Source organism: Balaenoptera physalus, assembly GCF_965194825.1.
Source record: "Balaenoptera physalus genome assembly, chromosome: 6".
NCBI lineage: Eukaryota > Metazoa > Chordata > Mammalia > Artiodactyla > Balaenopteridae > Balaenoptera > Balaenoptera physalus.
The window spans coordinates 135,548,627-135,573,011 of NC_138885.1; the positions used below are offsets into that span (position 1 = coordinate 135,548,627).

General features: G+C 53.6%; 1 protein-coding gene across 42 annotated transcripts in view; it reads right to left on the minus strand.

Annotated features, from left to right (window-relative positions):
• Positions 1-631: 631 nt before the first annotated feature.
• Positions 632-24,385, minus strand: part of LOC309662647 (uncharacterized protein) — a 32,925-nt gene continuing 9,171 nt past the window's right edge. For 4 of the 42 annotated variants that reach the window (XR_014264830.1, XR_014264847.1, XR_014264849.1 and 1 more), the window contains 7 exons: positions 13,521-13,611; positions 13,043-13,195; positions 12,465-12,544; positions 11,719-11,965; positions 7,348-11,471; positions 6,679-6,953; positions 632-5,193 (listed from right to left, as the gene is read on the minus strand). Coding sequence is in view for 1 of the 42 variants with exons in the window: in XM_082465614.1 (XP_082321740.1) it covers positions 11,936-11,965; positions 12,477-12,508; positions 13,521-13,611; positions 19,438-19,583 (299 nt within the window). In the remaining 41 variants the exon portion in view is untranslated. Of the gene's footprint in view, positions 5,194-6,678; positions 6,954-7,347; positions 11,472-11,718; positions 11,966-12,464; positions 12,545-13,042; positions 13,196-13,520; positions 13,707-19,437; positions 19,584-24,385 lie in introns of all 42 variants that reach the window. The other 38 variants (XR_014264846.1, XR_014264848.1, XR_014264852.1 and 35 more) reach the window with 35 other exon arrangements.

The window sequence follows — 24,385 nt, forward strand, 5'->3', positions numbered from 1 at the left end:
CTCACCACCCTCCCAAGACAGGGTGTGGGCAGGGGGTTCTCTGGGCTGGCGGGGGGGGCCATTTCATTACAGTATTTTATTTTAGGCCTGCCCTTGGGAGGGGCTGCTTGAGAAAACTGGGGTTCGGGGCGAGGTGCATCATGCTCAAGGCACAGGCTACCAGCGACACCCAGTTTCCCCAGGACATTGGAGTTACAAGTGGAGACCGTGACGCAGGGTTGTATTGATTATACCCCGTCGTAAGCCAAAGGGCGGGCACAGCCGAGTGGCTTGGACGGATGGGGACTGTTTAACAGCATCCCTGGGGCCGACCCAGGCCAAGACAGCAACAGGGAGGCCACGAGTCTGGGTCAGGCCCAGCCCAGATGAGGCGAGGGTGGGGGGGGGGGGCGGCGGGAAGAGGCCGCCAGGCCCCACACCCAAGTCTGGAAGTTTCCTCGCTCATGTGGTCCTTCTTATCCCTAATCTAAGCAGACATTTACCAGGCTGGAAAAGAACACCCAGAAGAGAAGGAAAATACAACTCCCCTTCAGAATGCCAAGATGGGGAGAATTATCTTTGTACTTTAAAAAAAAAAAAATTGGAATAGCATGATATGTCTGAGGCCCATTTTCGAGTGGAAAGTTGTACTTACTCAACCCCCTCCCATGACACGGTGAGAGCCAGTGTAATCCAGGGGACCCTCGGAGTTCTGGGCTCTTCTGGGCTGGAGAGCAGGGTGGTGTCGAGGCCTTGACCTGCCTCAGCAGAGGCTCTCGAACCCTCTGTCTCTCCTCCTCTCCCCACACCCCCTCCCCCCCTTTGCCCCTCTCTCTCTCTCTCTGCCTTAGATCTCAGCTCAGGAACATGTCATACGTGACATACGTGATCCTGGAGAAACAGCGTGTGTGCTGGCGGCCCCCGCGGAATCCTCCACATCTCACCCCAGTTTCCCAACACCCACGTCAAGATCCTCCAGATTAGCACTTTTGTCAAAGTTTTACAAAGCTTTTCCAGGAAACCCGAGTGTTTCCTGTTTGGCCCCGGCCGCGCTGAAACGTCCCGCAGGGACCCGGCTGGGGACGCTCATGGTCCTGGAAGTTGGCTCGGAAGGAGGAGCGGCGCCGTGGCTTCCAGTTTATTGGTGAGGCTGAACTTCCATCAGTTCCTTGGCCGCTGCTGCTTCCTCCATAAATGACACCAAACACACACGGCCAGCCTGGAAAATCACTTGTTAACGCAGCAGACAGTCCTCCGAGCTCCCGCCCGGGGCACACCCGCCCGCCTCTTCTGATGCCATCAAGTTGACTCTCCTTGTGACAAACGCGGCATGTGGTGTCACGTGCTCGGCCCTCGGTTTGGCCCTCTGTTCCTCACACACGTGTCCCTGTATCGAGGACCTTCTCCGTGTCACGTGCTGCTGTGTAACACCCTGGGGGATGGGGACAGGCCCGGACCCCAGCCCTCATGCAGGCTCCATCCAGGGGGGAGCCCAACTGACGGGAGGCCTGTGAGGGGGCTGGGGCCTGGCTGGAGTAATGACGTGGAAAGTTCCAGAAGGTGGGGGCGGGAAGGAACACAGCCCCAGAGGCGCGTGGAGGCCCAGCCATGACTCTGAGTGAGGGGAGAGGCCTCAAGACTCCTGGCAGAGAAGACATGGGGTCCAGCTCCGCTCTGGGGGGATCACGCTGGCTGCCTGGTGGGGAGCCAGCCAGGGCCAGGCCAGAGTCAGGGGACAGGACCTGCCCAGACCAGGCCCACCAGGAGGGACGGTGGCCATCTGAGTCCTGGGCTCCAGGGTACCATAAAGTCGTAACTTTTTAAATCCCAGAGTGAAACAAACTCAGGCCATTTTCATACCACATGAATAGACGATACTTTTCTGCGAAAAACATTCCTTAAAGCTGGCCTCGCAGTGTTGGGAAAAGCATAAGCTTGACCACTGAACAGGCCCGAGGAGGTGCAGGGTCCGGCATCAGGACGGTCAGGGGCTGACTGGCCAGCAAGCCCCGTTCCTCATCTCTGAGGGGGGGTGATGAGGACAACGTCAGAGAGAGGTGAGCTGCAGCCAAGGGGCACTAAGAGCCTCCCCGACGCCCAGCAACGCCCCCCCCCCTTTCCTAAGCTAGGCCTTCGTCCACTCCAACTGCACAGCAATGGCAGCAGCAGGACCAACCAGAGGAGCAGGTCGCCACCCAGCCAGGCAGCCTCTGCTCCCACACGCTCACATGGCTGCCCTGAAGCGGGTGAGGCTGAGCCCCCATCCCTCCCCGAGTGTCAGGCTCAGGCTCCCTCCTGGACCCGCTGCCCCCGCCGCAGCCAGGGTCCCCCAGGGTCCAGCTCGCACTGTCCTAGTGTCACTGGGAAGTGGGACAGAGCACCTCTCTCAGATCAGTTTGAGGGCCACTGGACGTGGCTGGCAAGCACTGGTGGCTGGGTCGGGTCTCAAGCCAAGACGCTGGGCCAGGTGTCCACCCTCAGACCCATCCCAGCGGGCAGGGAGGCCCATGTGGCCGTGGCTCCCATACTGGACAAAAGGAAGTTCTACTGGACAGAGCAGGGCCCAGGCGACCCGTCTCCGGGGTCTTCCCTCTGCTGATGTTCTCCGTTGAGAGTTCTTCCCGTGTCCTAACACTAGTCCTTTGTCAGGTCGGACCTCTGCATATGTTTTCTCCCTCTCTGTAACTTGTCTTTTCATCTTGCCAGGGTCGTGCACAAAGCAGAAGTTTTAATTTTGATGAGGTCCAATTTATCAATTTTTTTGTTATGGATCATACTTTCTAATGCCAAATCTAACAACTTGTCATCCAACTTGTCACTCGGCATCCGAGGTCCCCAAGATTTCCTCCTCTGGTTTTTCTAAGAGTGTCGTGGTTTCATGTTTTACATTTCAGATCGTAACCCCCTTTGAGCTGAATTTTGTAGAAGGTGTGAGGACGGGTCCAGGTTCATTTTCCGTCTATGATATCCAGCTGCTCCAGGCCACCTGCTGGAAAGAGAGTCCTTCCCCTGCTAAACTGCTTTTGCACCTTTGTCAAAACTCAGCTGGGGTATTTGTGTTCATGTTTGTAATTAGCTGACGGAGCTGCTCAAAGTATTAAATGTGTAACATGGAAGCTCAGCTCCGTGCTGGCCAGTGGGATGGGCGCACCTTGGTCAGTGTGATTGGACGGGAAAGGCCAGGTCCCCATAGGCCCAGGGTAGCCCTTAGCCTGAAAGCTATTTCTTCTCCCGCCGTCCAGCCCTGTGGCCACTGTAGGGACGCACACAACCCCTTGATAACCCCTTGATAACCCCAGGGGGGCTCGGCCAAAACTCTGCCCAGACAAGCGTGCCCTGGCGTCACCACCCCTTCACCACGCAGGGCCCACTGCTAGTCTGATGGCAGAGGCGTGTGGGGAGGAGGGGGAGGGAACGTCCTTGACATCCACGTACTGGGAGATCAGGAGTGGGCTCCCCGCTGTGATGTCCAAGGTCAACCAGCCAGGGGGCTCCTTCCTGACCCCCCTCCGGACCCCACACCATTAGGCCCCCAAAGAGCCCCTCCCAGCATCTGGCCCTGAAGCGGCAGCCTCTCCCACCCTGTTAACAGGGGCCCCCTGCCGCCGCAGCTGAGCCCGTTTCCTCCCCACCCCTTCCGGCAAATGAACAATGCTGGGAAGCATCTCTGCGCCACCCCCAACCCCTCCCCGTTCATCAGCCAGCGGGCAGGTTCCATCTTCCCCTGAGCAGCCCCGGGGCCCCACTGGTGTCACCCAGGAAGACCCACTCCCCTCCGGCCCCTTGCGGCACTGCTGAGCCTTTTCAAACGCCTCACCTTATGGTCAGAAAGGACAACCAGCCCCACATGAGACATAGGGAGGCAGCCCTGCGGGCACTTGGCTCAGCCCCGGCTTAGTGAGCGCCTACTATGTGCCAGGCAGGCTGTCCTGTGCTGCAGGGACAGAGATGAGGCAACATCGTGCACCCTCCCTCCCCTAAAGGTGGCCAGGCCTCTCACAGAGTGCCAGGGGTGGGGGGACTGGGTAAGAGTCTGGAGCGGCCAGAACCCCAGGGCTGCGGGGACCTGGGGAAGGAGGACAGTCGTGTTGCTGGAAGACCAGGAGGCCCTGGGGAGGGGCTGGGCCCGAGGCTGCCCCAGGGAGAGTGTGGTCTCTGAGAGAAGGAAGGAGGACCATCAGGCTTCGGGAGGAGGAAGGGAAGGTTCAGGGCCCGGGAGTGGCGGAGGCAGCCTCGTCTGTGGGATTCGAGGAGTCCAGCCTCCACCCCAACTTCCCCCTTTGACACGGGCCCTGCTTGTGGCACTCGGGTCCTCGTCCCCCAGGGGGACAAGGTGAGGTGAGGCATCATGGGCCAACCCTCCCCCATCGCCCCGGAGAGTCGCTGAACTCAAAGACGGGGGTAGGGAGTGCAGACTAAAGTCACTGCGAGAGTGATTTTATGGCGATGGATTATGTAATAGCAAACGTTACATGCGCTCTAAGGTTGAGTGATGACAAGGCATCAGAGGTCGCACCCAGCCCGCCCGGCCCAGACCCCTGATGTCCTTCCTCCCCAACGGGGCTACTTGGGGAAAAGTGTGAGAATTCCAGACTTTACCAAGAAGCTGTGAACGTGCCCCCTGGGTGAGGCTGCCTGTGAGGTCAGCAGCAGGAATTCATTCCTCATTCCTCGAGGGCTGAGCATGAATCACAGAGACCAGCGGCCCTGAGACTGTGGGGCAGGAGCCACGGGGCAGGGGGGCGGGGGCGGGGGAGCCCGAGGGCGGGGCTCGCAGACACTGGCCCCGAGGGGCACTGGGGTGGGAGGGGGGGGGACCCGCAGACAGCTGCAAAGGCTCCCCCACTGTACCTGGTGAATCTGAATCCGCCTGACCTGGGGCCCGCCCCATCCTGACGCCTGACGAGGGTCCGGCAGTGGCTGCTCTGAGATCCTCCAGTTGCAGCAAACATAACCCAGCACCTGTGTCTCTATCCTGAGTTAGAAGGGTTCCCGCTGCCAATCACAGAAGCCCCCGTTCCAATGAACAAAAAGACTCACCTAACAGGAAGGTTCAAGAAAGGCATGAGTTTTGGTGACAACTGGATCCCGACTCAAACAAGGTCATCAGGCCTCTCTCCCCATCTGTCTGTCTGTCTGTCTGTCCCTCTCTCTCGCTCTGCCATTCAGCTCTGCTTGGGACGGTGACGGTCAGCAGCCCCAGGCTACAGCGCCCTGCGATAAGGAGCAGAGGTCTCCTGTCTCCCAGGGCCCACATCTCAATCCCAAGCAAGGCTCGAATTGGCTCTCCTTGGGTCGTGCACTGTGGCCAAGAGGAGGGGACCCTCCACTGGCCCAGCTTGGCTGGCTGGGATGAGGGGGGTGATAATTAGCCATTCCCCAGAGCGCGAGGGAGGAGAGGGCCCCAGGGGAGGGAGGCAGGCAGCCAGGAATGACCCTGATGCAGACTTTCAACAAAGCATCTTCACAGGCATTCCTCATTTGACCCCCATAGCAAACCCCTCCGGGTGACAGGGCAGGAATGATACCTGCCAGAGAGCCTGGGTGCTACCCAGTGCTACCCGGAGCGGCCGGGGCCTGACCCCAGACCATCCGGATCCAGGGCAGTGCTCTCTCTGGTCACGACACTGTCAAAGCTGCTCTTCTGGGGCAGACACGGTGCCCGCCCACACCCCGGGCACAGCCCCCCCTTTCTTCCCACCACAGCCCGGAGGCTCTTGGCCTGAGGGCTCTCTGTGGAAACAAGACCTGAACGTCTCACACTCAAGGGCAGGACAAAAGTGCTGAGGCACTAGGGACCCATGAGCAGCCCTCCTCCAATGACAGGCCGGGGATGCAGAATAAATACTCCACTGCTCGCCCCTTGAGGGGGACGACTCTGGAAACAGTCTACCCAGTTCCGAGAGGCCCCCGTGGCCCACAGTGGGAAGCTATGCGTCCACACCCGCGGCCTCACTGGCCCCCTGGCCTCCCATTCCTCCGGGCCACCTCCCAAATAAACAACCTGCACTCAAACTCTGGTCTGGGGGTCTGCTTCTGCAGAATCCCAAATTAAAGTGCTCTGAACACACTAAAAAAAACTATCGTCAATAGAGCAGATGTAAGTGATTCCATACAGTAGCTAAACTTTCAACAAATACCCTCCACCCCAGAAGGCACAGAGCTGGACGTGGTCCCCACACTTCCACACCCTCAGCGGCAGCCACTGCTAATTGATCACAGCCCCCTTTCTGATGTGTCCGAGCGCAGGGGGAGAGAGTATCCTGACCACCTAGTCATGTCTGGCACTGGTAGAACAGGTGGGGGCTACAGCAAGTGCCTCGCCATCTGCCATGCCTGCTCCTGCCCACGGGCTGGCAGAACCCACAGAGTCATTCAACAAACATCACTGTCATAATGTCACCAGCTCCTGCAACGGCTAGTGTTCCTTCCCTCCACCGCCAGTCTTGCTAAGAGTCACGTGTGCAGAAATATCAGCTGGAAAATGCCGAGTCCCCAGATCATCTAGCCGTTGGACCAAGGAAATAGAGGAATCTGAGGAATCACCTCTTTGCACCAGCTCTTCCTTAGCCTTTTTCCCTGACTGCTGGTCCCTCGGATGCCGTCCATGGAGGTATTTTCTGCCGAACGCAGAAAGCCCCTAGCATCAAACCTGGCCCAGCTGGATGAGGGGCACCGCTAAAAACAGGCCTGACTCACACTTGGCTGGAAGGGCCAAATCGCAGTTCCAGCAAGCCCTCCTCTGCCTCCACACCACCTTAGGCGTCCACGGAGCAGAACCGGGTGTCCTGTACGGACAGCCCGGCGTGGGCAGATCACACAGCCGCACAGCCGCCTAGACCCGGCTCTCGCCAAGAGTCACGTGGCCCGGGAAGCACCTGAGGGCTCAGCTCCCCACGTTGCACGGAGCACATTGGCAGCATCTGGCCAGGCCTTGAGCCCACTCGGAGCCCCTGCACAGACAGGGCTGTCACCTAGGAAAATAGAATTACATTTTCCACAGCGATGAAATACATCTCTAGGGGGTAGTTACCAAAATGCATGCTCTGTCTCCTAAGGGACAGTATGATTCCTGCCAATTAGCTTGAACAGGAAGCCCAGGGTCTTTGCACAGCGTAAGGACAAGAAAAAAGTCAGAGAAGGAACCAGAGTGAGAAAAGCAAAGTCCAGTCAGGTCCACATTTAAATTAAACAAATTTTATAGTTACAGACAGTCCCTGATTTATATACAAGCTAAGTTCCAGGGCTGTGTTTCCAAGTCAGTCCTTTGGAGCTTGAGATGTATTTTCCCATAGAAACTGTGTTCATGGGTCATCAGGTTAACCCATAGCTGTCTCTTCCTCCAATAATGTATGAAAAGTACGTTACCATTTTCACTTTTCCGGTTCCCCTCAACATCAACTCTGGCATTGCTTCTGTGAGAAGATAAATCCTGATGTCCAGAGCAGATCAAGGGAGGCCCTCTCTCCTGGCGGGGGCAGAGGTGGGGAGGGCTGGGTAATGGGTGACAGAGCTCCCAGGGGCATGGGTGGGGGCAGGGAGACTTGGTAGGTGGCCATCAGCCTTGTGCCTGAATCCCAGCACCCCCTTCAAGCTTTGGCAAGATCTGTAACCCCTTTCAGCCTCGGTCAAGTCATCTCCGAACAGTTCCCACTTTATGTAGGCATTCTTGGGAGGATTAAGTGGCAGAAAGCACATAAATCACAAGTTACTGGGCTTGGCCCCAAACAAGAGCTTGACAAATGATGGCTGTTATCTTTACAGCCTTTTGTGTGACCTTTTGTGCGCAGAAGAGAGCTTGATCGTCAAATCTGAGCATCTCAGCGTTTAAGGGGGTTCACTGAGTGTTCCCAACAAAGGGCAGGACCACATCTGTTTTACTCTAATATAATTCCCCTGCATGGCCCATGGTAAGCTCTAACGAGGATTGGATAGAGGAACGAATGGATGGATGGATGAATATGGATGGGTGGATGGATGAGTAGGTGGATGAACGGGTGGGTGGGTGGATGGGTAGGTAGGTGAATAGATAAATGGATGGATATATGGATGGATGGATGGATGGATGGATGGGTGGATGGATGGATGGGTGGGTGGATGGATGGATGGATGGTTGGGTGGATGGGTGGGTGGGTGGGTGGATGGATGGGTGGATGGATGGATGGGTGGATGGGTGGATGGGTGGGTGGATGGGTGGATGGGTGGATGGATGAGTAGGTGGATGAATGGGTGGGTGGGTGGATGGGTAGGTAGGTGAATAGATAAATGGATGGATATATGGATGGATGGATGGGTGGATGGATGGATAAATAAATATATGGACAGATAGAGGGATGAACAGATGGATGAATACATGTATGAAGATCAAATATATTCTGCCTTCCTTTCATTCACCGCTGCCTCTGGCTTGAGTCCAGGGCCCTCTTCTCAAGCCCCCCTGCCCCTTAGCACTGCCACAGGCTTTGATGCCATTGACCCCACCCAGTCACTGACACTCTCCTACCCCAGGCTCTGAGGAATCACCTCTTTGCACCAGCTCTTCCTTAGCCTTTTTCCCTGACTGCTGGTCCCTCGGATGCCATGTCCATGGAGGTATTTTCCATGGCTCTCCCTCAGCCCCATCCTCCCTTTCTCTCTACCCTCTCCATGGGCATCATTCTCCCATGGAGTCAGCTCTCTTTCCCCCACTCATTTCCAGGCTTAATGTCTCACCTGAGCAGCAAATCAAGTTCACTATGCCTGGTGGTTATTTTCCTACTGAGATCCCATCAGCACCCTAAATCCAAAACCAGAATGCCTTCTTTTTCTTGCTTCCTTCCCCAAGCAGGTCTCTCCTCCTCCCAGGTCTCCAGCCCCCTCTGAGGACCTTCCCACCCGTGCAGTCGCAGGCTTGGACTCTCAGAGCCTCTGCACTTCCCTTTTTCTCCTCATCTAGTCAATCAGGACATGAGGACTGTTTCTGCATAGCCTCCCAGTCTTGGCACCTTCGCCAGCGTGCAGGCCCTGCTATCTCCTGGCTGGTCTACTGGGCTATCATCTGTTACATCAGGGAAATAAACACCAGCTGCTGCAACAGACAAACCCCCAAGTCACAGCGCCATTGCGTCTCCTCTCTCAGCTCGTTAGGTATCTATTGCTGTGTGCAAACCATGCCGAGAATCAGTGGCTCAAAACAACCACTCTCTTTTCACTCCTGATTCTGCAGGTGCACAGGTTCAGCTGGGTGGTTCTCCTGCTCCACACGGTGTTGCCTGGGGATGCGGTCGTCTTGGGTACCTGACTGGGCAGGAACGTCCAGCATGGCTCACTCACAGGCTTGGCCCCTCAGGAGGGATGGCCAGAACACCGGACTCGGCTGGGACACTGAGAGAGCTGAGCATCTTTCTCCCTCTGAATAGCCCCAAGGCATCTCCCTCTGTACTTGGTAAGTTCAGCAGGGTACCCGGACTTCTTATGTGACATCTTAGGGCTCCCCAAGTGGGAAAGCATCCACTGCCAGGCCTTCCTAGAACTTGGATCCATAACTGACCCAGGACCACTTCTGCAACGTTCCATTGGCTCAAGAGAGTCAGAGGGCCAGCCCAGATTTCAGCATGGGAGAGCTTTACACAAGGATGTGCTGTGCACTGAAAATCCCCAGGGTGATGATATTAGGAGACGTGAGATTTGATATTTGAGAGGTGATTGGGTCATGAGGGCAGAGCCCTCAAGAATGGGATTAGTGACCTTATAAAAGAGACCCAGAGAGCTCCCTTGCCCCCTCCACATGTAAGGACACAGTAAAAAGACAGCCATCTATGAACCAGGAAGCTCTCACCAGATACCAAATCTGTCAGCACCTTGATCTTGGATTTCCCAGCCTCCAGAACTGTAAGAAATATCTGTGGTTTATCAGCCACCCAATCTATGGTATTTTATTATAGCAGCTCGAAAAGACTAAAACAGGTGTGAAGACTAGGCAGTGTGGTTCATCGGGGCCGTCTCTGAAGACTGAGTACCACACTCACTCAAGCCACAGCCCTCAGCAGGTGGGTGGCTCATCCCCATCTTGTCACTAACATCATTTGCAATGTGTGGTCTCCAAAGGCATCATGGCAGGAGAAAAGAGAGAGCCCTGAAGGAAGTACAGTGACTTTTAAATGCCTCTGCTCAGAAGTGACACGGCACTTTCCATTGGCCAGAACTAATCCTATGACTCCCAACTTGACCACAAGGGAGGTGTAGAAATGTGCAGGAGCGGATGACTATTCCATCTCTGCCCCATCGTCCATCCCCTTTAAAGGATGGCTCCCCGCGTTGGTGGGCCTATGCCGAGACCCCCACTCCCTAGTACAGCGACGGCCTCTGCTGGAGGGTAGCGTGGGCCCCTCCTCACCCCCAGCCTCTTGCTTGCTCCTGGCTGGGTGTGGAGGCCACGCCAGGCACAGACCACCCCTGCCACTGGCTCTAAGACTGGGTGGGCATTACTCAGCCACAGACAACAAGGGCTGAGTAATATTAGGACACCAACCTCTGGTCTTCTTTCCAGAGCATTCTGTGGTGCTGGCTGGGATAGAGGGGAATTCATTCCTCTCCGGGGCGGAAGCTTTCTGGATGACGCTGCTGGTTCCCACCTAGTTCAGGAGGAGAACACACAGCACCACTGCGGGAGGAAAATTGGCCTCATGGGGCGAGCTGATTTGTGTGGCCTTTTCACAACACTGCACCCAATTCAGGGCACCGTGTGAGCACAAAGGTGGGGAAACCGGAGAGAAATCCAAGAGCAACAAAACCACTTGACCTATAAAGTGAAGGTGGAAGGGACGGGGGTTAACTCACCAGAAGAACAGGAAATGAATCAGCATCAAATGCCCGTGAACAGCAAGTCATCCAGAGTGTGGACCTGGCGTTGAACGAACCTGGATTCGAGGGCTGACTCCATCGCTTACCAGCTGTGGGGCCTTAGTCACACACTTAACCTCTCTGAATGTCACTTTCCTCACCTGTAAAGTGGCCAAAGTCATGGTAGCTCCCTTGCAGCACTCGTGTGACTGTTGAGTTAGACGGTGCGTGTGCCGGCTCGTGGTAAGCACTCAGTAAATGTGGGCGGTGCTCTCGCTGTGCATGCTGTGGACAAAAAATGCCGACTGCCGTATCAGTAAACAAAGGATGCTGCAGCCATGAAGCCAGCGGCCACTGGAGCCCCCCACCAACTGTGCACCCTGAGTGGATTCAGGATGGAACAAGCAGGATACTGGCCCTAGAGAGTTGAGGTGCAAATCAAAGGAATGATTTCGATGAGCCCAGACTCCTGCATCTTCCCATATCTAGAAAAGCGCTAAATCCATGAACTTGAGACACTTGGTTTTTCTTTAACGGTAATCTTCTGATGTTCCGGCTACCTGGTCTTGGTTGCAAAAACTCCTATGTATCCTGGTTCCTCCCTTGCCTCTTCAGAGCCATCCCTCAGGGCATCGGAGAAGCTGCCTCCTGGGCTGAAGTCCTCAGCAAGTCTGCCGAATAGAACGTAATTCTAAACTTTTTCAGGTTGTGCGTTTTTTTCAGTCAACAATGTTGTTATGCCTATTTCCAACTATGTTGGGATAACAGAACAATTTCTACAAGTTACCGGGTTAATGGAGAGGGGAAATCATTCAAGTCACAGGACAGGACAGAGCCTCAGTGTGGCATTGCAAACCCATCTCTCCCTCTGGCGTGATCCCATCTCTCACCACACCCCATCCCTGATGAAGAACTTACAGTTCGAACTGGTTACGGATCTTCCGGATGAACTTGAGTGAACTTAAGCCAACGGGGAATGTCCTGAAATCCCAAGACGCACCGAAGAAGCAGGACTCAGGAAGGGCAAGAGCCAGGCAGCTCTCGGAGAGAGGAGGACTTGAGAGACTATTCTATGCACTTGGAGTTTCAGATGCACATGAAAGGCAGCCCGGGCTCGCAGGACGGCCTAGGATGGTTAACGTGTAACCCAGCGTGAAAGGCGCTGCTGGGAAGAGAGACGACCAAGTTAATGAGGTGGGGTGGGTCTTTCGGGCAATCTGCCTTAGCATCAACAAATGAGCATTCTTGGAGGAAGGAGCGTGTGCCACTGGAGCGTGAGAGATGACCTCCAAGGTTTCAGGCACAAGCATGCTTTATCTTGTGTTAGAAATAAAACTACAGAGTACACCAAACTCTTGGTTTTACAGGATTACTACTTAGCAAATGTGAAAACTAGGACTTGACTTTAAAAGAATCCATTTCAAAGTCGTGAGCAAACAGAGGTGGCACGTGGATACGGCAAGTCACAAAGGGGCTTTGTGGATTCATGCAGCCGAAGGAATGTGGCCTTAGAGGGATGGTCGTGGCATGCACATTATAAATAGACATGTCTTAATGAACCCAGGGTCCTAAATGCAACTGTTTTTGGGGACAAGACAGGAAATCTAAGTGAGTAAAGTGGGCCAGGTGCGAGACAACAGGGAGCGGTGCAGACAGGGGCAAACTGGAGGGGGCACCATCCAACTGGCTCGACTCCATTCAACAGTTGCTATGGAGAAACGCAGGCCCAGTGTGGTCAGATCTTCTGTTTGCAAAGAAAAGTTGGACCTTCTAGATTTTTATGATAATTTTTCAGATTTTTCAATGTGAGTAGCAAACTCAAAAGTTGTAAAACAATGGGTGAGCCACACAGAACGTATCATAGACTGAAGCATGCTCATGGGCCCGCACTTTCAGCCCCACTGAGATGGAAGAGAAACCCGAATGCTGCCGACCGGGGGGGTTACACTGTCCCTCACTGTTTTCTCAGCAAAGCGAAAGAAAGGGCTGTGTAACTGTCCTCCAGGGAGACGTGGTTATACCAGAAACGAACCTGCCTCTCCCCACTGAAAGGTGGAAATTTCACTTAGAGAGGGCATTTCTTATATAATATTTTATTACAAAACTATTCAAACATACAGCAAACCTGAAAGCCCCTTACAGTGAATATCCAGATCTCCTCCACTCAGACTCTGCTGTCAGTATATCACGGTATTTGCTTTATCACACAGCAATCCATACATCCAGCCCTCCACCTACCCACCTACGTAAATTCATGATGCAGCTTCCAGTAAATTAGCATGGATGAGGTTTTGAAAGATGTCCTGGTCATTTGCCTGTTTTCTTTCAGATTCATATCCCGACAATATTCCCTATTGTCTTCCAGCTTTTGAGTGGGTTTAGACAGGGGCAGACACTGGTGGAAGAGGACAGGTAGGGGGCGAGTCAGGGTATTTCTACTTCTCTCTTTCTCTTACTTTCTCTCTGTCTCTCTTTCCCTTTCCATTCTAGGTGCCCCCCAACCTGACTACAAAGGATCCTCCAGCCCATCCCTCTGGGATCCCAGCTCCTACATGCCATGCCTGAAATGAAGCCAGTGTCCACCGGGTGGCCCCGGATCCTGGGCTCCAGCAACACTTCCTCCTCCTCCTCCCATTATCCCTCTGGCCCGAGAGGGGTGGGTGACTTCCTCCTCTTGCTAATGTCTTGATTGTCTTATTATTCTGTATTCTGCTCCTTACCTCTTTCTGCCACCTGTGGAAACACTTCCCTGCACTGTGTCCTCTCTCTGAAATAACCGGCGTGGATTCTGTGGTCTTGGTTGGATTCTGGCTGAAACAAGAGGTTGGCAAGTATGTGACTTCCAGTCTTCGGGAGGCACTGGCCGTGGCAGAGGTAGAGTGCAAGACACCTGTGGTGGACGATGCCTGGGAAAGGAAGAGGCGCGGGAGCAGGTGATGCAGGTGGTCCTGGGACACCAGCGGGGAGGGAGAAGGGGGACAGGGCTGGGAGCGCTCGTACTGCGGTGCTCTGCTGGGACGCACCAGCCAGCCCTGCGAGCGTCCTGCGCTGGGTAGAAATGGCCAGGCTCTGACCCCTCACTGTGCCCGGAGCTTGCGCAGAGCTGCCCACAAGGAGCAGCCTCGGCTCACGCACCAGAATGCATCCTCAAGGTGCTGAAAACCCAGGCTGCCAGCAAACTCTCTCCAGCTTTCCAGCAAGTTCTTTCTTAAAGGGAAATCTTAGTGGCTCACCTCCATATTGGCAACAGCAAGCTACTCTTTTGTAAAAACTTGTCTCAATTACATCTTGATTTCACCCTGAGGGAACCCCATATGAGAAAGAATGGGGGCCCCACCCCAAGAAACTGATGTGGTGTAGCCCCAGAGCCAAAAATCTCTTCTCCACAGACACTTTTAAACAGACGATTAATCACATGAGCCACAGGGAATGGGAGGGTTAGGGCCCAGCTGGAATGAGTTAAATTATCTACAGAATGCAGAGAAATATTTTAAGAGAGAAATCTCATCCAGCTGTCAATTGGAACATGGGAAACTATGCTCTAAAACTGACGTTTGTAACCAGCTCTACTGCTGAGCTAAAAAGCTCCTGCTCAGATTTAGGGAAGCCTAGCCTTTTCAATCAGATATAATTTACACCCAAATGCACTCATTTCAAATGGATAGTTCAATGATTTTTTTCTTTCTATTAATATGTAATTAGATAGTGTGAGAGAAAAATTTCTAGTGAAGTTACCCAGAAATAGAAGAAAATCCTCGTTTTCAATTATATATTTTACATCAAAGGGGAACAAAAACTGAAGTTCTGTGACTCTGTATTTATTTTTTATTGAAGTTTAGTTGATTTACAATGTCATGTTAGTTTCAGGTGTACAGCATAGTGATTCAGTTATACATACATATATATATATACAATTTTTCCATTCTTTTCCTTTATAGGTGAATGCTGGAGAGGGTGTGGAGAAAAGGGAACCCTCCTACACTGTTGGTGGGAATGTTAACTGGTGCCCACTGTGGAGAACAGTGTGGAGGTTCCTTAAAAAACTGAAAATAGAGCTACCGTCTGATCCATCAATCCCACTCCTGGGCATACATCTGGAGAAAACTATAATCCGAAAAGACACATGCACCCCAATGTTCATAGCAGCACTATTTACAGTACCCAGGACGCGGAAGCCACCTAAATATCCATCGACAGATGAAGGGATGATTTCTGATGAATGTGCACACCTAGGTACGTTAAGTACATATTTTGATGAGTTTCAACAAATGCATGCAACCACGTAGCCAATACCTTAATGAGGGCAGAGAACATTTCCATCACCCCAAAAGGACCCCTTGTTCCCCTTCTTAGTCAGCCCCCACCCTCAGCTCCAGACAACTTCTTACCTGAACGAAATTAGATTCGTCTCCTGCAGAGCTTCGTGTAAATGGGCCCATATTCCACATCCTCTTGTGTCTGGCTTCTCGCACTCAGCGTGTCTATGACAGCCACTCAAGCTGCTGTGTTATCATCAGTTTGTCGCTTTTTATTGAGGAGTCGTTAGCATTCCACTGCACAAACGACCCCACTTGGCTTACCCGTTCACCTGTTAACAGATATTTGCATTCTTTCCCGTTGTGGGCAATTATGCTCTGGACATTGTGTACAAGTTTTTGTATCTCTTTTAACTCATTCACACTTTCTAACTTTTTACTTTGAGATCACTGTAGATTCACATGTAGTTGTAAGAAGTCACACAGAGAGACCCAAAATGCCCTTTACCTAGTTTCCATCCATGACAACATTTCGCATAACGGTAGCACAGTTATCACAACCAAGAAGTTGACCTTCATACAATTCATTGACCTTATTCAGATTTTATCGGTTTTATGTGCACTGGTGTGTGTGCGTGCGTGGGTGCATGTGTTTAGTTCTGTGCAATCTCATCACACTTGCAGATCCTCGTAGCCAGCACCACAGTGAAGATACAGACCAGCTCCATCACACGGATGCCTTCCACTCCCATGGCCACCTCCCTCTCTCCCCCCTCTCTAGCCCCTGGCATTGACTCAACTTTTCTCCTCCTCTATAAATTTGTCATGTCAAGAAGGCTACTTAAATGTTACCAAGCAATTTGTGACCCTTGGAGATTGACTTTTTTCATGCACCATAATTCCCATAAATCACAATCCAAGTGGTGGCATGTACCAATAGTCTGTTCCGTTTATTGCTGAGAAGTATTTCAAGCTATAGAAGCACCACAGTTTAAAGTTGTTTAACCTTTCACACATTGCAGGACACTGAGTTGTTCCCAGTTTAGGGCTAATACAGGTAAAGCTTCTAAGAACATTTGTATACAGGTTTTTGTGTGAGCATACGTTCTCAAATTTCTGGAATCAATGCCCAATCGTGCAATTGCAGGACCATAGGGCAAGGGCATGTTCAGTTTTGTAGGAAAGTGCCATACTCTTTTCTAGAGGGGCTGTACCATCTTACATTTCTACCAGCAAGTATAAATGATCCAGTTTCTCTTCATTCTCTCCAGCATTTGGTGTTATCACTATTTTTTGCTCTAGCCACTCTTATAGATGGGTAGTCGCATCTCATTGTGGTTTTTGTTTGCATTTGCCTAATGACAGTTGAGGGTGAATATCTTTTCATGCGCTTATTTGCCATCTGTGAATCCTCTCTGGTGAAATGTCTGTTCATTTCTTTTGCCCATTTTCTAATTGGATTGTTTGGGGGATTTTTTCGTGTTGAGTTTTAAGAGTTCTTTATATACCCTAGGTACTAATCCTTTGTTGAACGTATGGTTTGCAAATATGTTCTCCCAGTGTATAACGTTTCTTTTCATCCTCTTAACAGAATTTTTCACAGAGCAGGAGTTTTTAGTTTCGACACACTCCAGTTTCTCCATATTTTTTTTCCTGTTATGGACAGTGTTTTTGGTGTGAAGTCAAACAACTAACTCTTCACCTAGCCCTTGATCTAAATTATTTTCTTTTTTTTCCCCCTAAAAGTTTATTGGTTTTATACTTTACATTTAAGTCTGTGACCCACGTGGAGCTGATTTTTGTAAAATGCGTGAGAGTTGGGCTGAGGCTCATTTCTTTGCCCTTGGACGTCCACTTGCTCTCACACCCTTTGTTGAAAAGGCTGTCCCTCCTGGATGGGTGCTCTTGCATCTTTGTCAAATACCAGTTGAAGACACAGAAGCAACCCAAATGTCCATCGACAGAGGAATGGACAACGAAGATGTGGTACCTGTATACAAAGGAGTATAACTCAGCCATAAAAAAGAAGGAAATAATGCCATGTGCAGCAACGTGGATGGGCCTGGAGATGGTCATACTGAGTGAAGTAAGTCAGACAGAGAAAGACAAATATCCTATCTTGGTATCACTCATATGTGGAATCTAATTTTTTAAACAGTGGTATAAATGAACTTATTTACAAAACATAAACTGACTCACAGATTTCAAAAACAAACTTATGGTGACAAAGGGGAAATGTGGCAGGGAGGGATAAATTAGGAGCTTGGGCTTAACATACACACGCCACTATATATAAAACAGATAACCAACAAGGACCTACTGTATAGCACAGGGAACTCTACTCAATATTCTGTAATAACCTGTATGGGAAAAAAATATGAAAAAGAATAGATACATGTATATGTATAAATAAATCACTATGCTGTACACCTGAAACTAACACAACATTGTAAATCAACTATAGTCCAATAAAATTTTTTAAAAAAAGAAAAAAAAAGGGGAAAAATATATCAGTTGAACATACTTGTGTGGATCTATTTCCGGTTCTCCATTTTGAGCCATTGATCTATGTCTATCCCTTTGCCAATACCATACAGTCTTAATTGCTATAGCTCTATAGTGACACTAACATCATAATTCATTCTTTTTTTAAGAAAACAAAGTAATTTGAACTAAATTTATATTTAACTTTCCTCACATCCTTTGAAGATCCTGCCAGAGTTAGGACACAGTGAGGGTCGGGAAAGTAGCATACGTAGCCCTGAGCCCGGCCACCACTAGAGGAAAAAGGGGTGGGGCTTAACCTGGGGCAGGGGGAAGGGATGGAAAAGGCTCAGCAGGGTTCCCACCCTGCACAGGTGGGTGGGGTTGAAGGTAGGGCTGTAGCCACAGGGCACCGGAGATCTGGGCACAGGGCAGGAAGTTTCAGTGGAGGCCCCACTGCGGGGCTGGACAAACTCTGGGGTCACAGGGCACATGGAGAAATTATAGCAGAGGGGTGTTTTCAGCGCCACACATATCTGTACCCGGTGCTGTGACCGGAAGAGATTTACTGGTAACCGCAAAGCTCTGTGCCTAAAGCATCTTTCCTGAGGGTAAGAGTCTCCATCAGTGATGGGAGTTGGTGGATGAAATCTCAGAATCCTCAACCCAGGATGTGATAATTCTGAGGCATATGCTCCCCTCACACCCCGTCTCCCAGCAGGCACAGCTCCAGTTGCCCGTGGTGTAACTGACTTGATAATACACTCTTTGACCTCAATTCCCTGCCTTAATTCCCCTCTTCCCTGGAATGACCTCCAAAAATAAATTATTTGCATCAGATGTGCTCAGAGTCTGCTTCTGGGGGACACAAACTGAGAGCGGGGCCCAGGGTTGCTTTGAGCTGGTTGCCCTTGGCCTGTATTTGCATTGGCACCACACTGTCTTCACTGTGGGTCTCCATTCTTGTAGACCAACCACTCCCTAACATTCAGACTCTCACATGACGAAGCTGTCCGTCTCAGCCAACAGTAACTGCAGCTTTGGCATTTTTATCTAGAGGCTTCCAGAGGGGGGCAATTATTTGAATGCCGTGTTTTATTCTCATAAAAATGAATAGTGTTGTAGACTGAATGTTTGCATCCCTTCAAAATTCATCTGTTGAGCCCTAAGCCCCATGTGACTGTATTTGGAGACAGGGCTTATAAGGAGGTATAGAAAGTTTAATGAAGTCGTAAGGGTGGGGTCCAGATCCGACAGGATTGGTGTCTTTATAAGAACAGGAAGAGCGAGCACAGATTTCTCTCTCTCTCTCTCTCTCTCTCTCTCTACACAACCACACAGAGGAAAGACCACATAAGGACATAGCATAGTGGGAAGGCAGCCATCTGCAAGCCAGGAAGAAAGTTCTCCCTAGAAACCAAATTGGTGGGAAGCTTGATCCTGGACTTCTAGCCTCCAAAACTGGGAGAAAATTCATTTGTATTGTTTAAGCCACCCAGTCTGTGGTGTTTTGTTACAGCAGCCCAAGCAGACTAATACAAGTAGTAAATAGAAAGGAAAGAAGGAAGAAAGGAAGGGCGGTGGGGGTGGGGGGAGGGAAGGAGGAAGAAACTGTTCATACTAGGGATGCCTCTTTAACTCAATACAGCTGAGACAGTGATGGAAACCTTTAGAAGGGCCAGAAGCAGGGAACCCTTAGCTTTGATCAACACTCACAAGATGCAAGGAAAAGAACCATGAGGAGAGGCTGAGCTCCTCTCAACCAACCAGCTCCTGCTCAGCTTCCAAGCACCCTTGTCTGAGAGTGGGTGGGGGTGGGGTGCACCTGCTGGGGACAGAGCTGCCGGCTGCCCTATCTGGCTCCGAACTCCTCGTGCGCAGGGACACACAGACGTACCCGGTGGGCTACGGCCACCAGACTTGGGAAGCTCCCGCGGCAGGAGGGCTTCCCGGCCTGCGGACATCCATTCCGGATTTTACACAACAGACGTTTTGGCAGGACCATTGCAGACTTTACCATCCAGACGGCTAACGTCATTCGGCCTGTGAAATCAGGCATAGACGTTCTAAGATGCCAAAGACCATCAAGTTGAAACCAGACACCTCAAGACGTGGCAAGCCATTTAGCAGAAGAATGCGAGCGTTAAAGCACTGAAGCACGCCACTAGGTCTGCTCAGGAGTCTGTGATTATAGGTCCCTCAGACGCTAATGGAGATCAGATGGGGCCGCCTTACAGCCCCCCCCAAGCTGCTTGCGGTGGGGGTAGGGAGGGCTGCGGGGTCTCGCCGTGGGCTCCAGGTCAGGGCAGATGGACATGCTTAGCAGACAGAGGTCTGCTGTGGGGCTGGGACTAAGGCCTGGGGATCTTGTGTCCCCTGGGCCGGCAGGGTCGGCTGTAGTTACCCGCTCTGGACAGTAGAGGGCATCAGAGGGCAGCGGGAACCAGCAGTGGACCAGGGAGTCCAGGCCCAGCTGGCCGGGAGGGGTTCTTTCCTTGGCTCCCGGGGGAGCTTCCAGAAGGTACAGACCTCCAGGTCAGACCTGTGGCCACTGCCCTCAGTCCTGAGCTCCTGGAGGGCGGGCAGCCTGTTACACTCCAAGGCCAAGGGAGCCATGGGAGAGATGCCAGGGGAGACCTCGCAGGTGGGCAGGGGGCGAGAAGGAGGTGTGGGCTCAGCTCCCGGAGCCCGAGGGTGTCAGGTCATGCAGCTGGGGACAAAGGGCCTGAGGAGACCACGGAAGCCAAGCGGGGAGGGGTGTGCATGCTAGAAGCTCCCTCCGCAGAGAGGTGGGGCATTTGGCTGGAGGTAAGAACAGCACTGGGGATCTCTAGGGGGTACACCCCAGGCCGGGGTGCCGGGGGCCTGGGCCAGGTCTATGGTGAGGGGTCAGAGGAGGGTCTGGAAGGGAAAGGTGATGGAGACGTGGAAGGGGTGTGTGCTAGTGCCTGACCCCCGCCCAAGGGCTGGCCAACAGTCACCAGACTGGGGGTCAGCGGAGTTTGGCCTCCGCTGTCAGTTTCCCCGGGGACCAGCACAGGGGCGCCAGTGGCCCAGGTGGCCTTCTGGGGGAAGCCTCCTGGCAAAAAGGCACAGACCTGAGAAGGAACCCCGGCCAAACCCGCACCGTCCAGGACCTTTGGAAAGTCGCTCAACTGACGTTCAACCACCCTGAATCTCAGTCTCCTGATCCATAAAATAGGAATGTTTTCAGCACTGTTTACCCCACAGGAGTGCCGTAGGGACGGAGTGAGGCCGTATGAGTGACACTTAGCGCAGGGCTGCGCATGGCCTAAGGGCTCAGTATCTGGGAGCCACGATCAGCGTCACGTGGTTGTCACTTTACGTGCAGCGGGAGCAGGTGACTGTCAGCTGGGCCCCGGGCACAGAGGCCCAGGGCAGTGCCCCACTCACAGGGCCCTGGGGACCACCCTAGACGCTGTACCCCGGCCCCCAGGGAGCCCGGGGTTGCCTGCCCCACTCCTGCAGGGGTGGCCTTTCTTTGAGAATGAGCAGCAGGGAGGGGCCCAGGACCCACTTATGCTTTCAATCCACAGATATTTGCCGAGTGCCAGCTCTCTGCAGACACCACTGTGGGCACGTGGCCTACAGCTGGGGACGAAATCAGGCCAGGGCGTGAGAGGCAGAGGGACGGGAAGGCTTTGTCCCCCCTGGAGGCTCCTCCCATGTTGCCTGCCGCGGGGGATCCTGGGGCCAGAGGGTCAGGAGGCCTGGGAGGGGGTCAGCAGCCTCTCACCTCACCAGCTGCTGCTTCTTAGGGACCCCAAGGAGCCTGGGGCAGAAAGGGCTGCTGGGAACTTGGAAGCCCAGGGACATGTGCGGTCATCCTACGTGGGGCCTCTGTGCCCCTCGGACTCCCCCCCCCCCCCTCCCCCTCCCCACCCTGCTCTGGGTCCCGGACACTGACCTCTACGGCCTGCATCAACTCTACCCCTGCTCCTGGCTTCCCAGTGGGCTCAGCCAACGAGGGGCGCCAGCCAGGCCTGGAGAGCATGGTCCTTCTCCCCTCCCTGCCTGCAGTGGCCCTGGCTGTGCTGTATCCCGCAGCGCTGGTGACACGGCCCCTCACAGCTCCACACTCCACGTTCCAGAAGCCACGCCGTCATCTGCCCCTTAAGACCTAAGGTGGCAACGGCCTCCACTGTGGCCTCTGCTGTGACCAGCTCCAGGGCCAAGTCAGTCTCCTGTGCTGGTTCCCTTAACTCTGCCCACACCTCTGCCAGGGGTCCCTGGACAGCAACTCTTCTGGCCGTCTCCTTTCCAGACCCTGCAGGGAGAAGGCACTCGGGGAGGCCTGTGGGGTGCACGGCCTGGAGCCCCCACGAGGCCAGGCTAAGAGAATGGGCACGAGACAGGGCAGTTGGAGCGAACCCCAGGTCGGGGGGTGGGGGGGTACAGAGGTCCCGGAGCTGCCCAGGCCTCGGAACATCACGGAGAATTCCACAGAGTGACAACCACGGAGGGCACCCACCCTCCAGGGAAGCCCCCGTCGGCAGTGGATGCTGGGTGTGAACAATGAGAAGAAGCCTTCCCAGTGTCTCCACGGAGCCCTGACTCAGTCGCCTGGAAGCTGGGACGCACGTTCCCACAGCCAGAGCAGCCGGCCCCGCGCCAGAAACCACAGAACCCGTGACACGACTGAGCCGCCAACAGACGCAGACGGTTTCCCACTGGTTCTTGGGAAATGGTCGACCCAGGTCCCACCCGTCTGCCTCCCGAGGGTTAGAAGTAATTCCTGGCCCCTTCTCCTACCCAGCCCGCCTGGCCCACCCACCTGCTGCCCCCTGCCCCACAGCTGTGGCCTGAAGTGATGCCCCCCTCGGGTCTGCCCTGTGGGGAGGCGGGGGCCCGGCCTCCTCTGGTGGTTCCAGCCAGAAGGGGAGTTGCTGGGAGCAACTTCCTAGCAGGAACTGCTAGTTGGGGCTGGAGAGAGAGGGGGCAGCCCTGGAGAGGCCCGGGCAGCCATGGGTGGGTCCCTGGAGGCCTCTGCAGGCCTCGAGGTCCAGGGGCTGTGATGGGCACCAGGCCAGGGTTCCTGACCCCGTATGTGGGATGGAGGGGAATCCCGGCGCTGGCGCCATCCCCACCCCGGGAGGGCCCAGGACTCTCCTAGCTGGACCCGGAGCAGAGGGGGAAGTGATGTGATATGCCGCCGGTGCAGGTCCCGAATGACAGCCCACTGGGAGGTGATTTCCCGAGGATCCCGGCACACGGGGGCCTGGGCCATCAACAATCTGGGCAGGTGCCCCAAGAGATGAGATTTTTCTTAAATTCGACATTAAAAACAAAACCAAACTGAAAAAAATATTCAAGTAACTACTGTGGATAAAAACTCTTGGCGGCAGATGGGGGGTGGTGGCCAGTGCTGAATCGCCTGAACTTCGCTCTGGCCTATCTGGGTTTGTTTTGCATCACACTGTGGGGAGGGAGTAATACATCCCGTGTTCTGGGCTTGGAGGTCCTAGTCGCCGCTGATGCGCCACAACTGCAAGGTTTTGCTGAGGTTCCCCTAGTCAAAGGGTGGGAGGTGCGGACCCCTCGTCCCCAGGGGGAGTAAGTCCAGCGGAGAGGGTGTCCCTGAGGGTTGCCGGAGGCACTGGAGAGCTTTGGGCTTCCCTGCTGTCAACTGGCTCCTCCTGGGTGCGGGCGGACGGACTCCCACGGGCGCCACCCCAGGGGACAGACATGCGAGGGCGGGCAGGGCGCCGGCATGCTTGTGTGGCGCTCACCCTCCAGCCGAAACCGCGTCCCTGTCTTTAATTATGCGTTTGAGTTAAGCTCTTTGGCCACAGATGGAAAGCCTTTGAGGCCCCAGCCAGGCCCAGATGGAGGCGGTGGGTGGACTAAGGGGGGGGGGGGTGGCGTGGGATGGGGAGGGAGTCCCGCTGGTGAGGGTGAGATGTGACCTCATTCACACCGCAGAAATCCCGCTGCACGGGGACCCCCCTCCCGCCCGCCGCCGGGCACTACGCTCAAAGGCTGCCTGTGCTGTCTGAGCGCAGCAAGGCGTCCCCGTGTTAACGGTGGGAAAACAGGCCTCGCGGGGCAGGAGCCCAGGCCAGCCTCAGCAGCCTTAGCAGGTTGACCTTGGCCCTGCCAGCTCCTTTAGGGCAGGAGGTTGTGCACCATGTGCTACCCACATGGCAGAAGGTCAGGATGCAGGAAGAGGGGCAGAAAGAGAGGAAGGGCGAGAGGAAGTTTCAGGGCGATAAGCATTGACCCTCCTAAGGGTTTTCACACAAACACACGAAAATCCTCTAATGTAACCTTAACGACGACAAAGAAAATATTAACCACTAATGTCTATTGAGCCAGCACAAGGAAGGTGGGGTATATGCGTTCCTGCCCCTCCTCCTCCTTACCCTGCATCTTGGACAGGCACCCACAGCCCTACTCAGCCCTCCCTGAAATGCGGACAGGACTGGTCCCGACCTCCCTGGGTAGCTGTGAGGGTTAAAGGTGACTGTCATCCTTCAGAACAGTACCTGGCACTGAATAAACTGCCACCAACACTCTCTTCCTCACCTTCTTCATTAAATCAGGAGTGCTTTCTGCCATAAGCTCAGAAAACCCAAATGGCAGTGGCCTCAACACGTAGGTGTTCGTTTTTCCCCGTAACAAGGAGTTCAGAGATTGACTGCCTGTCAGGAGCACAGCTCAGCTCAGGACTCCAGGCGCGTCTTTCCACCCCAGGAGCCTTAGCAGGTAGGCTTTCTACCCTTGCCTGCCTCCTCCTGGTTGCCAGATACCTGCTGCAGCTCCAGACCTCACATCCAAGTTCCACGCAGAGAGAATGGGAAAGGATAAGACACACAGGGCTTTCC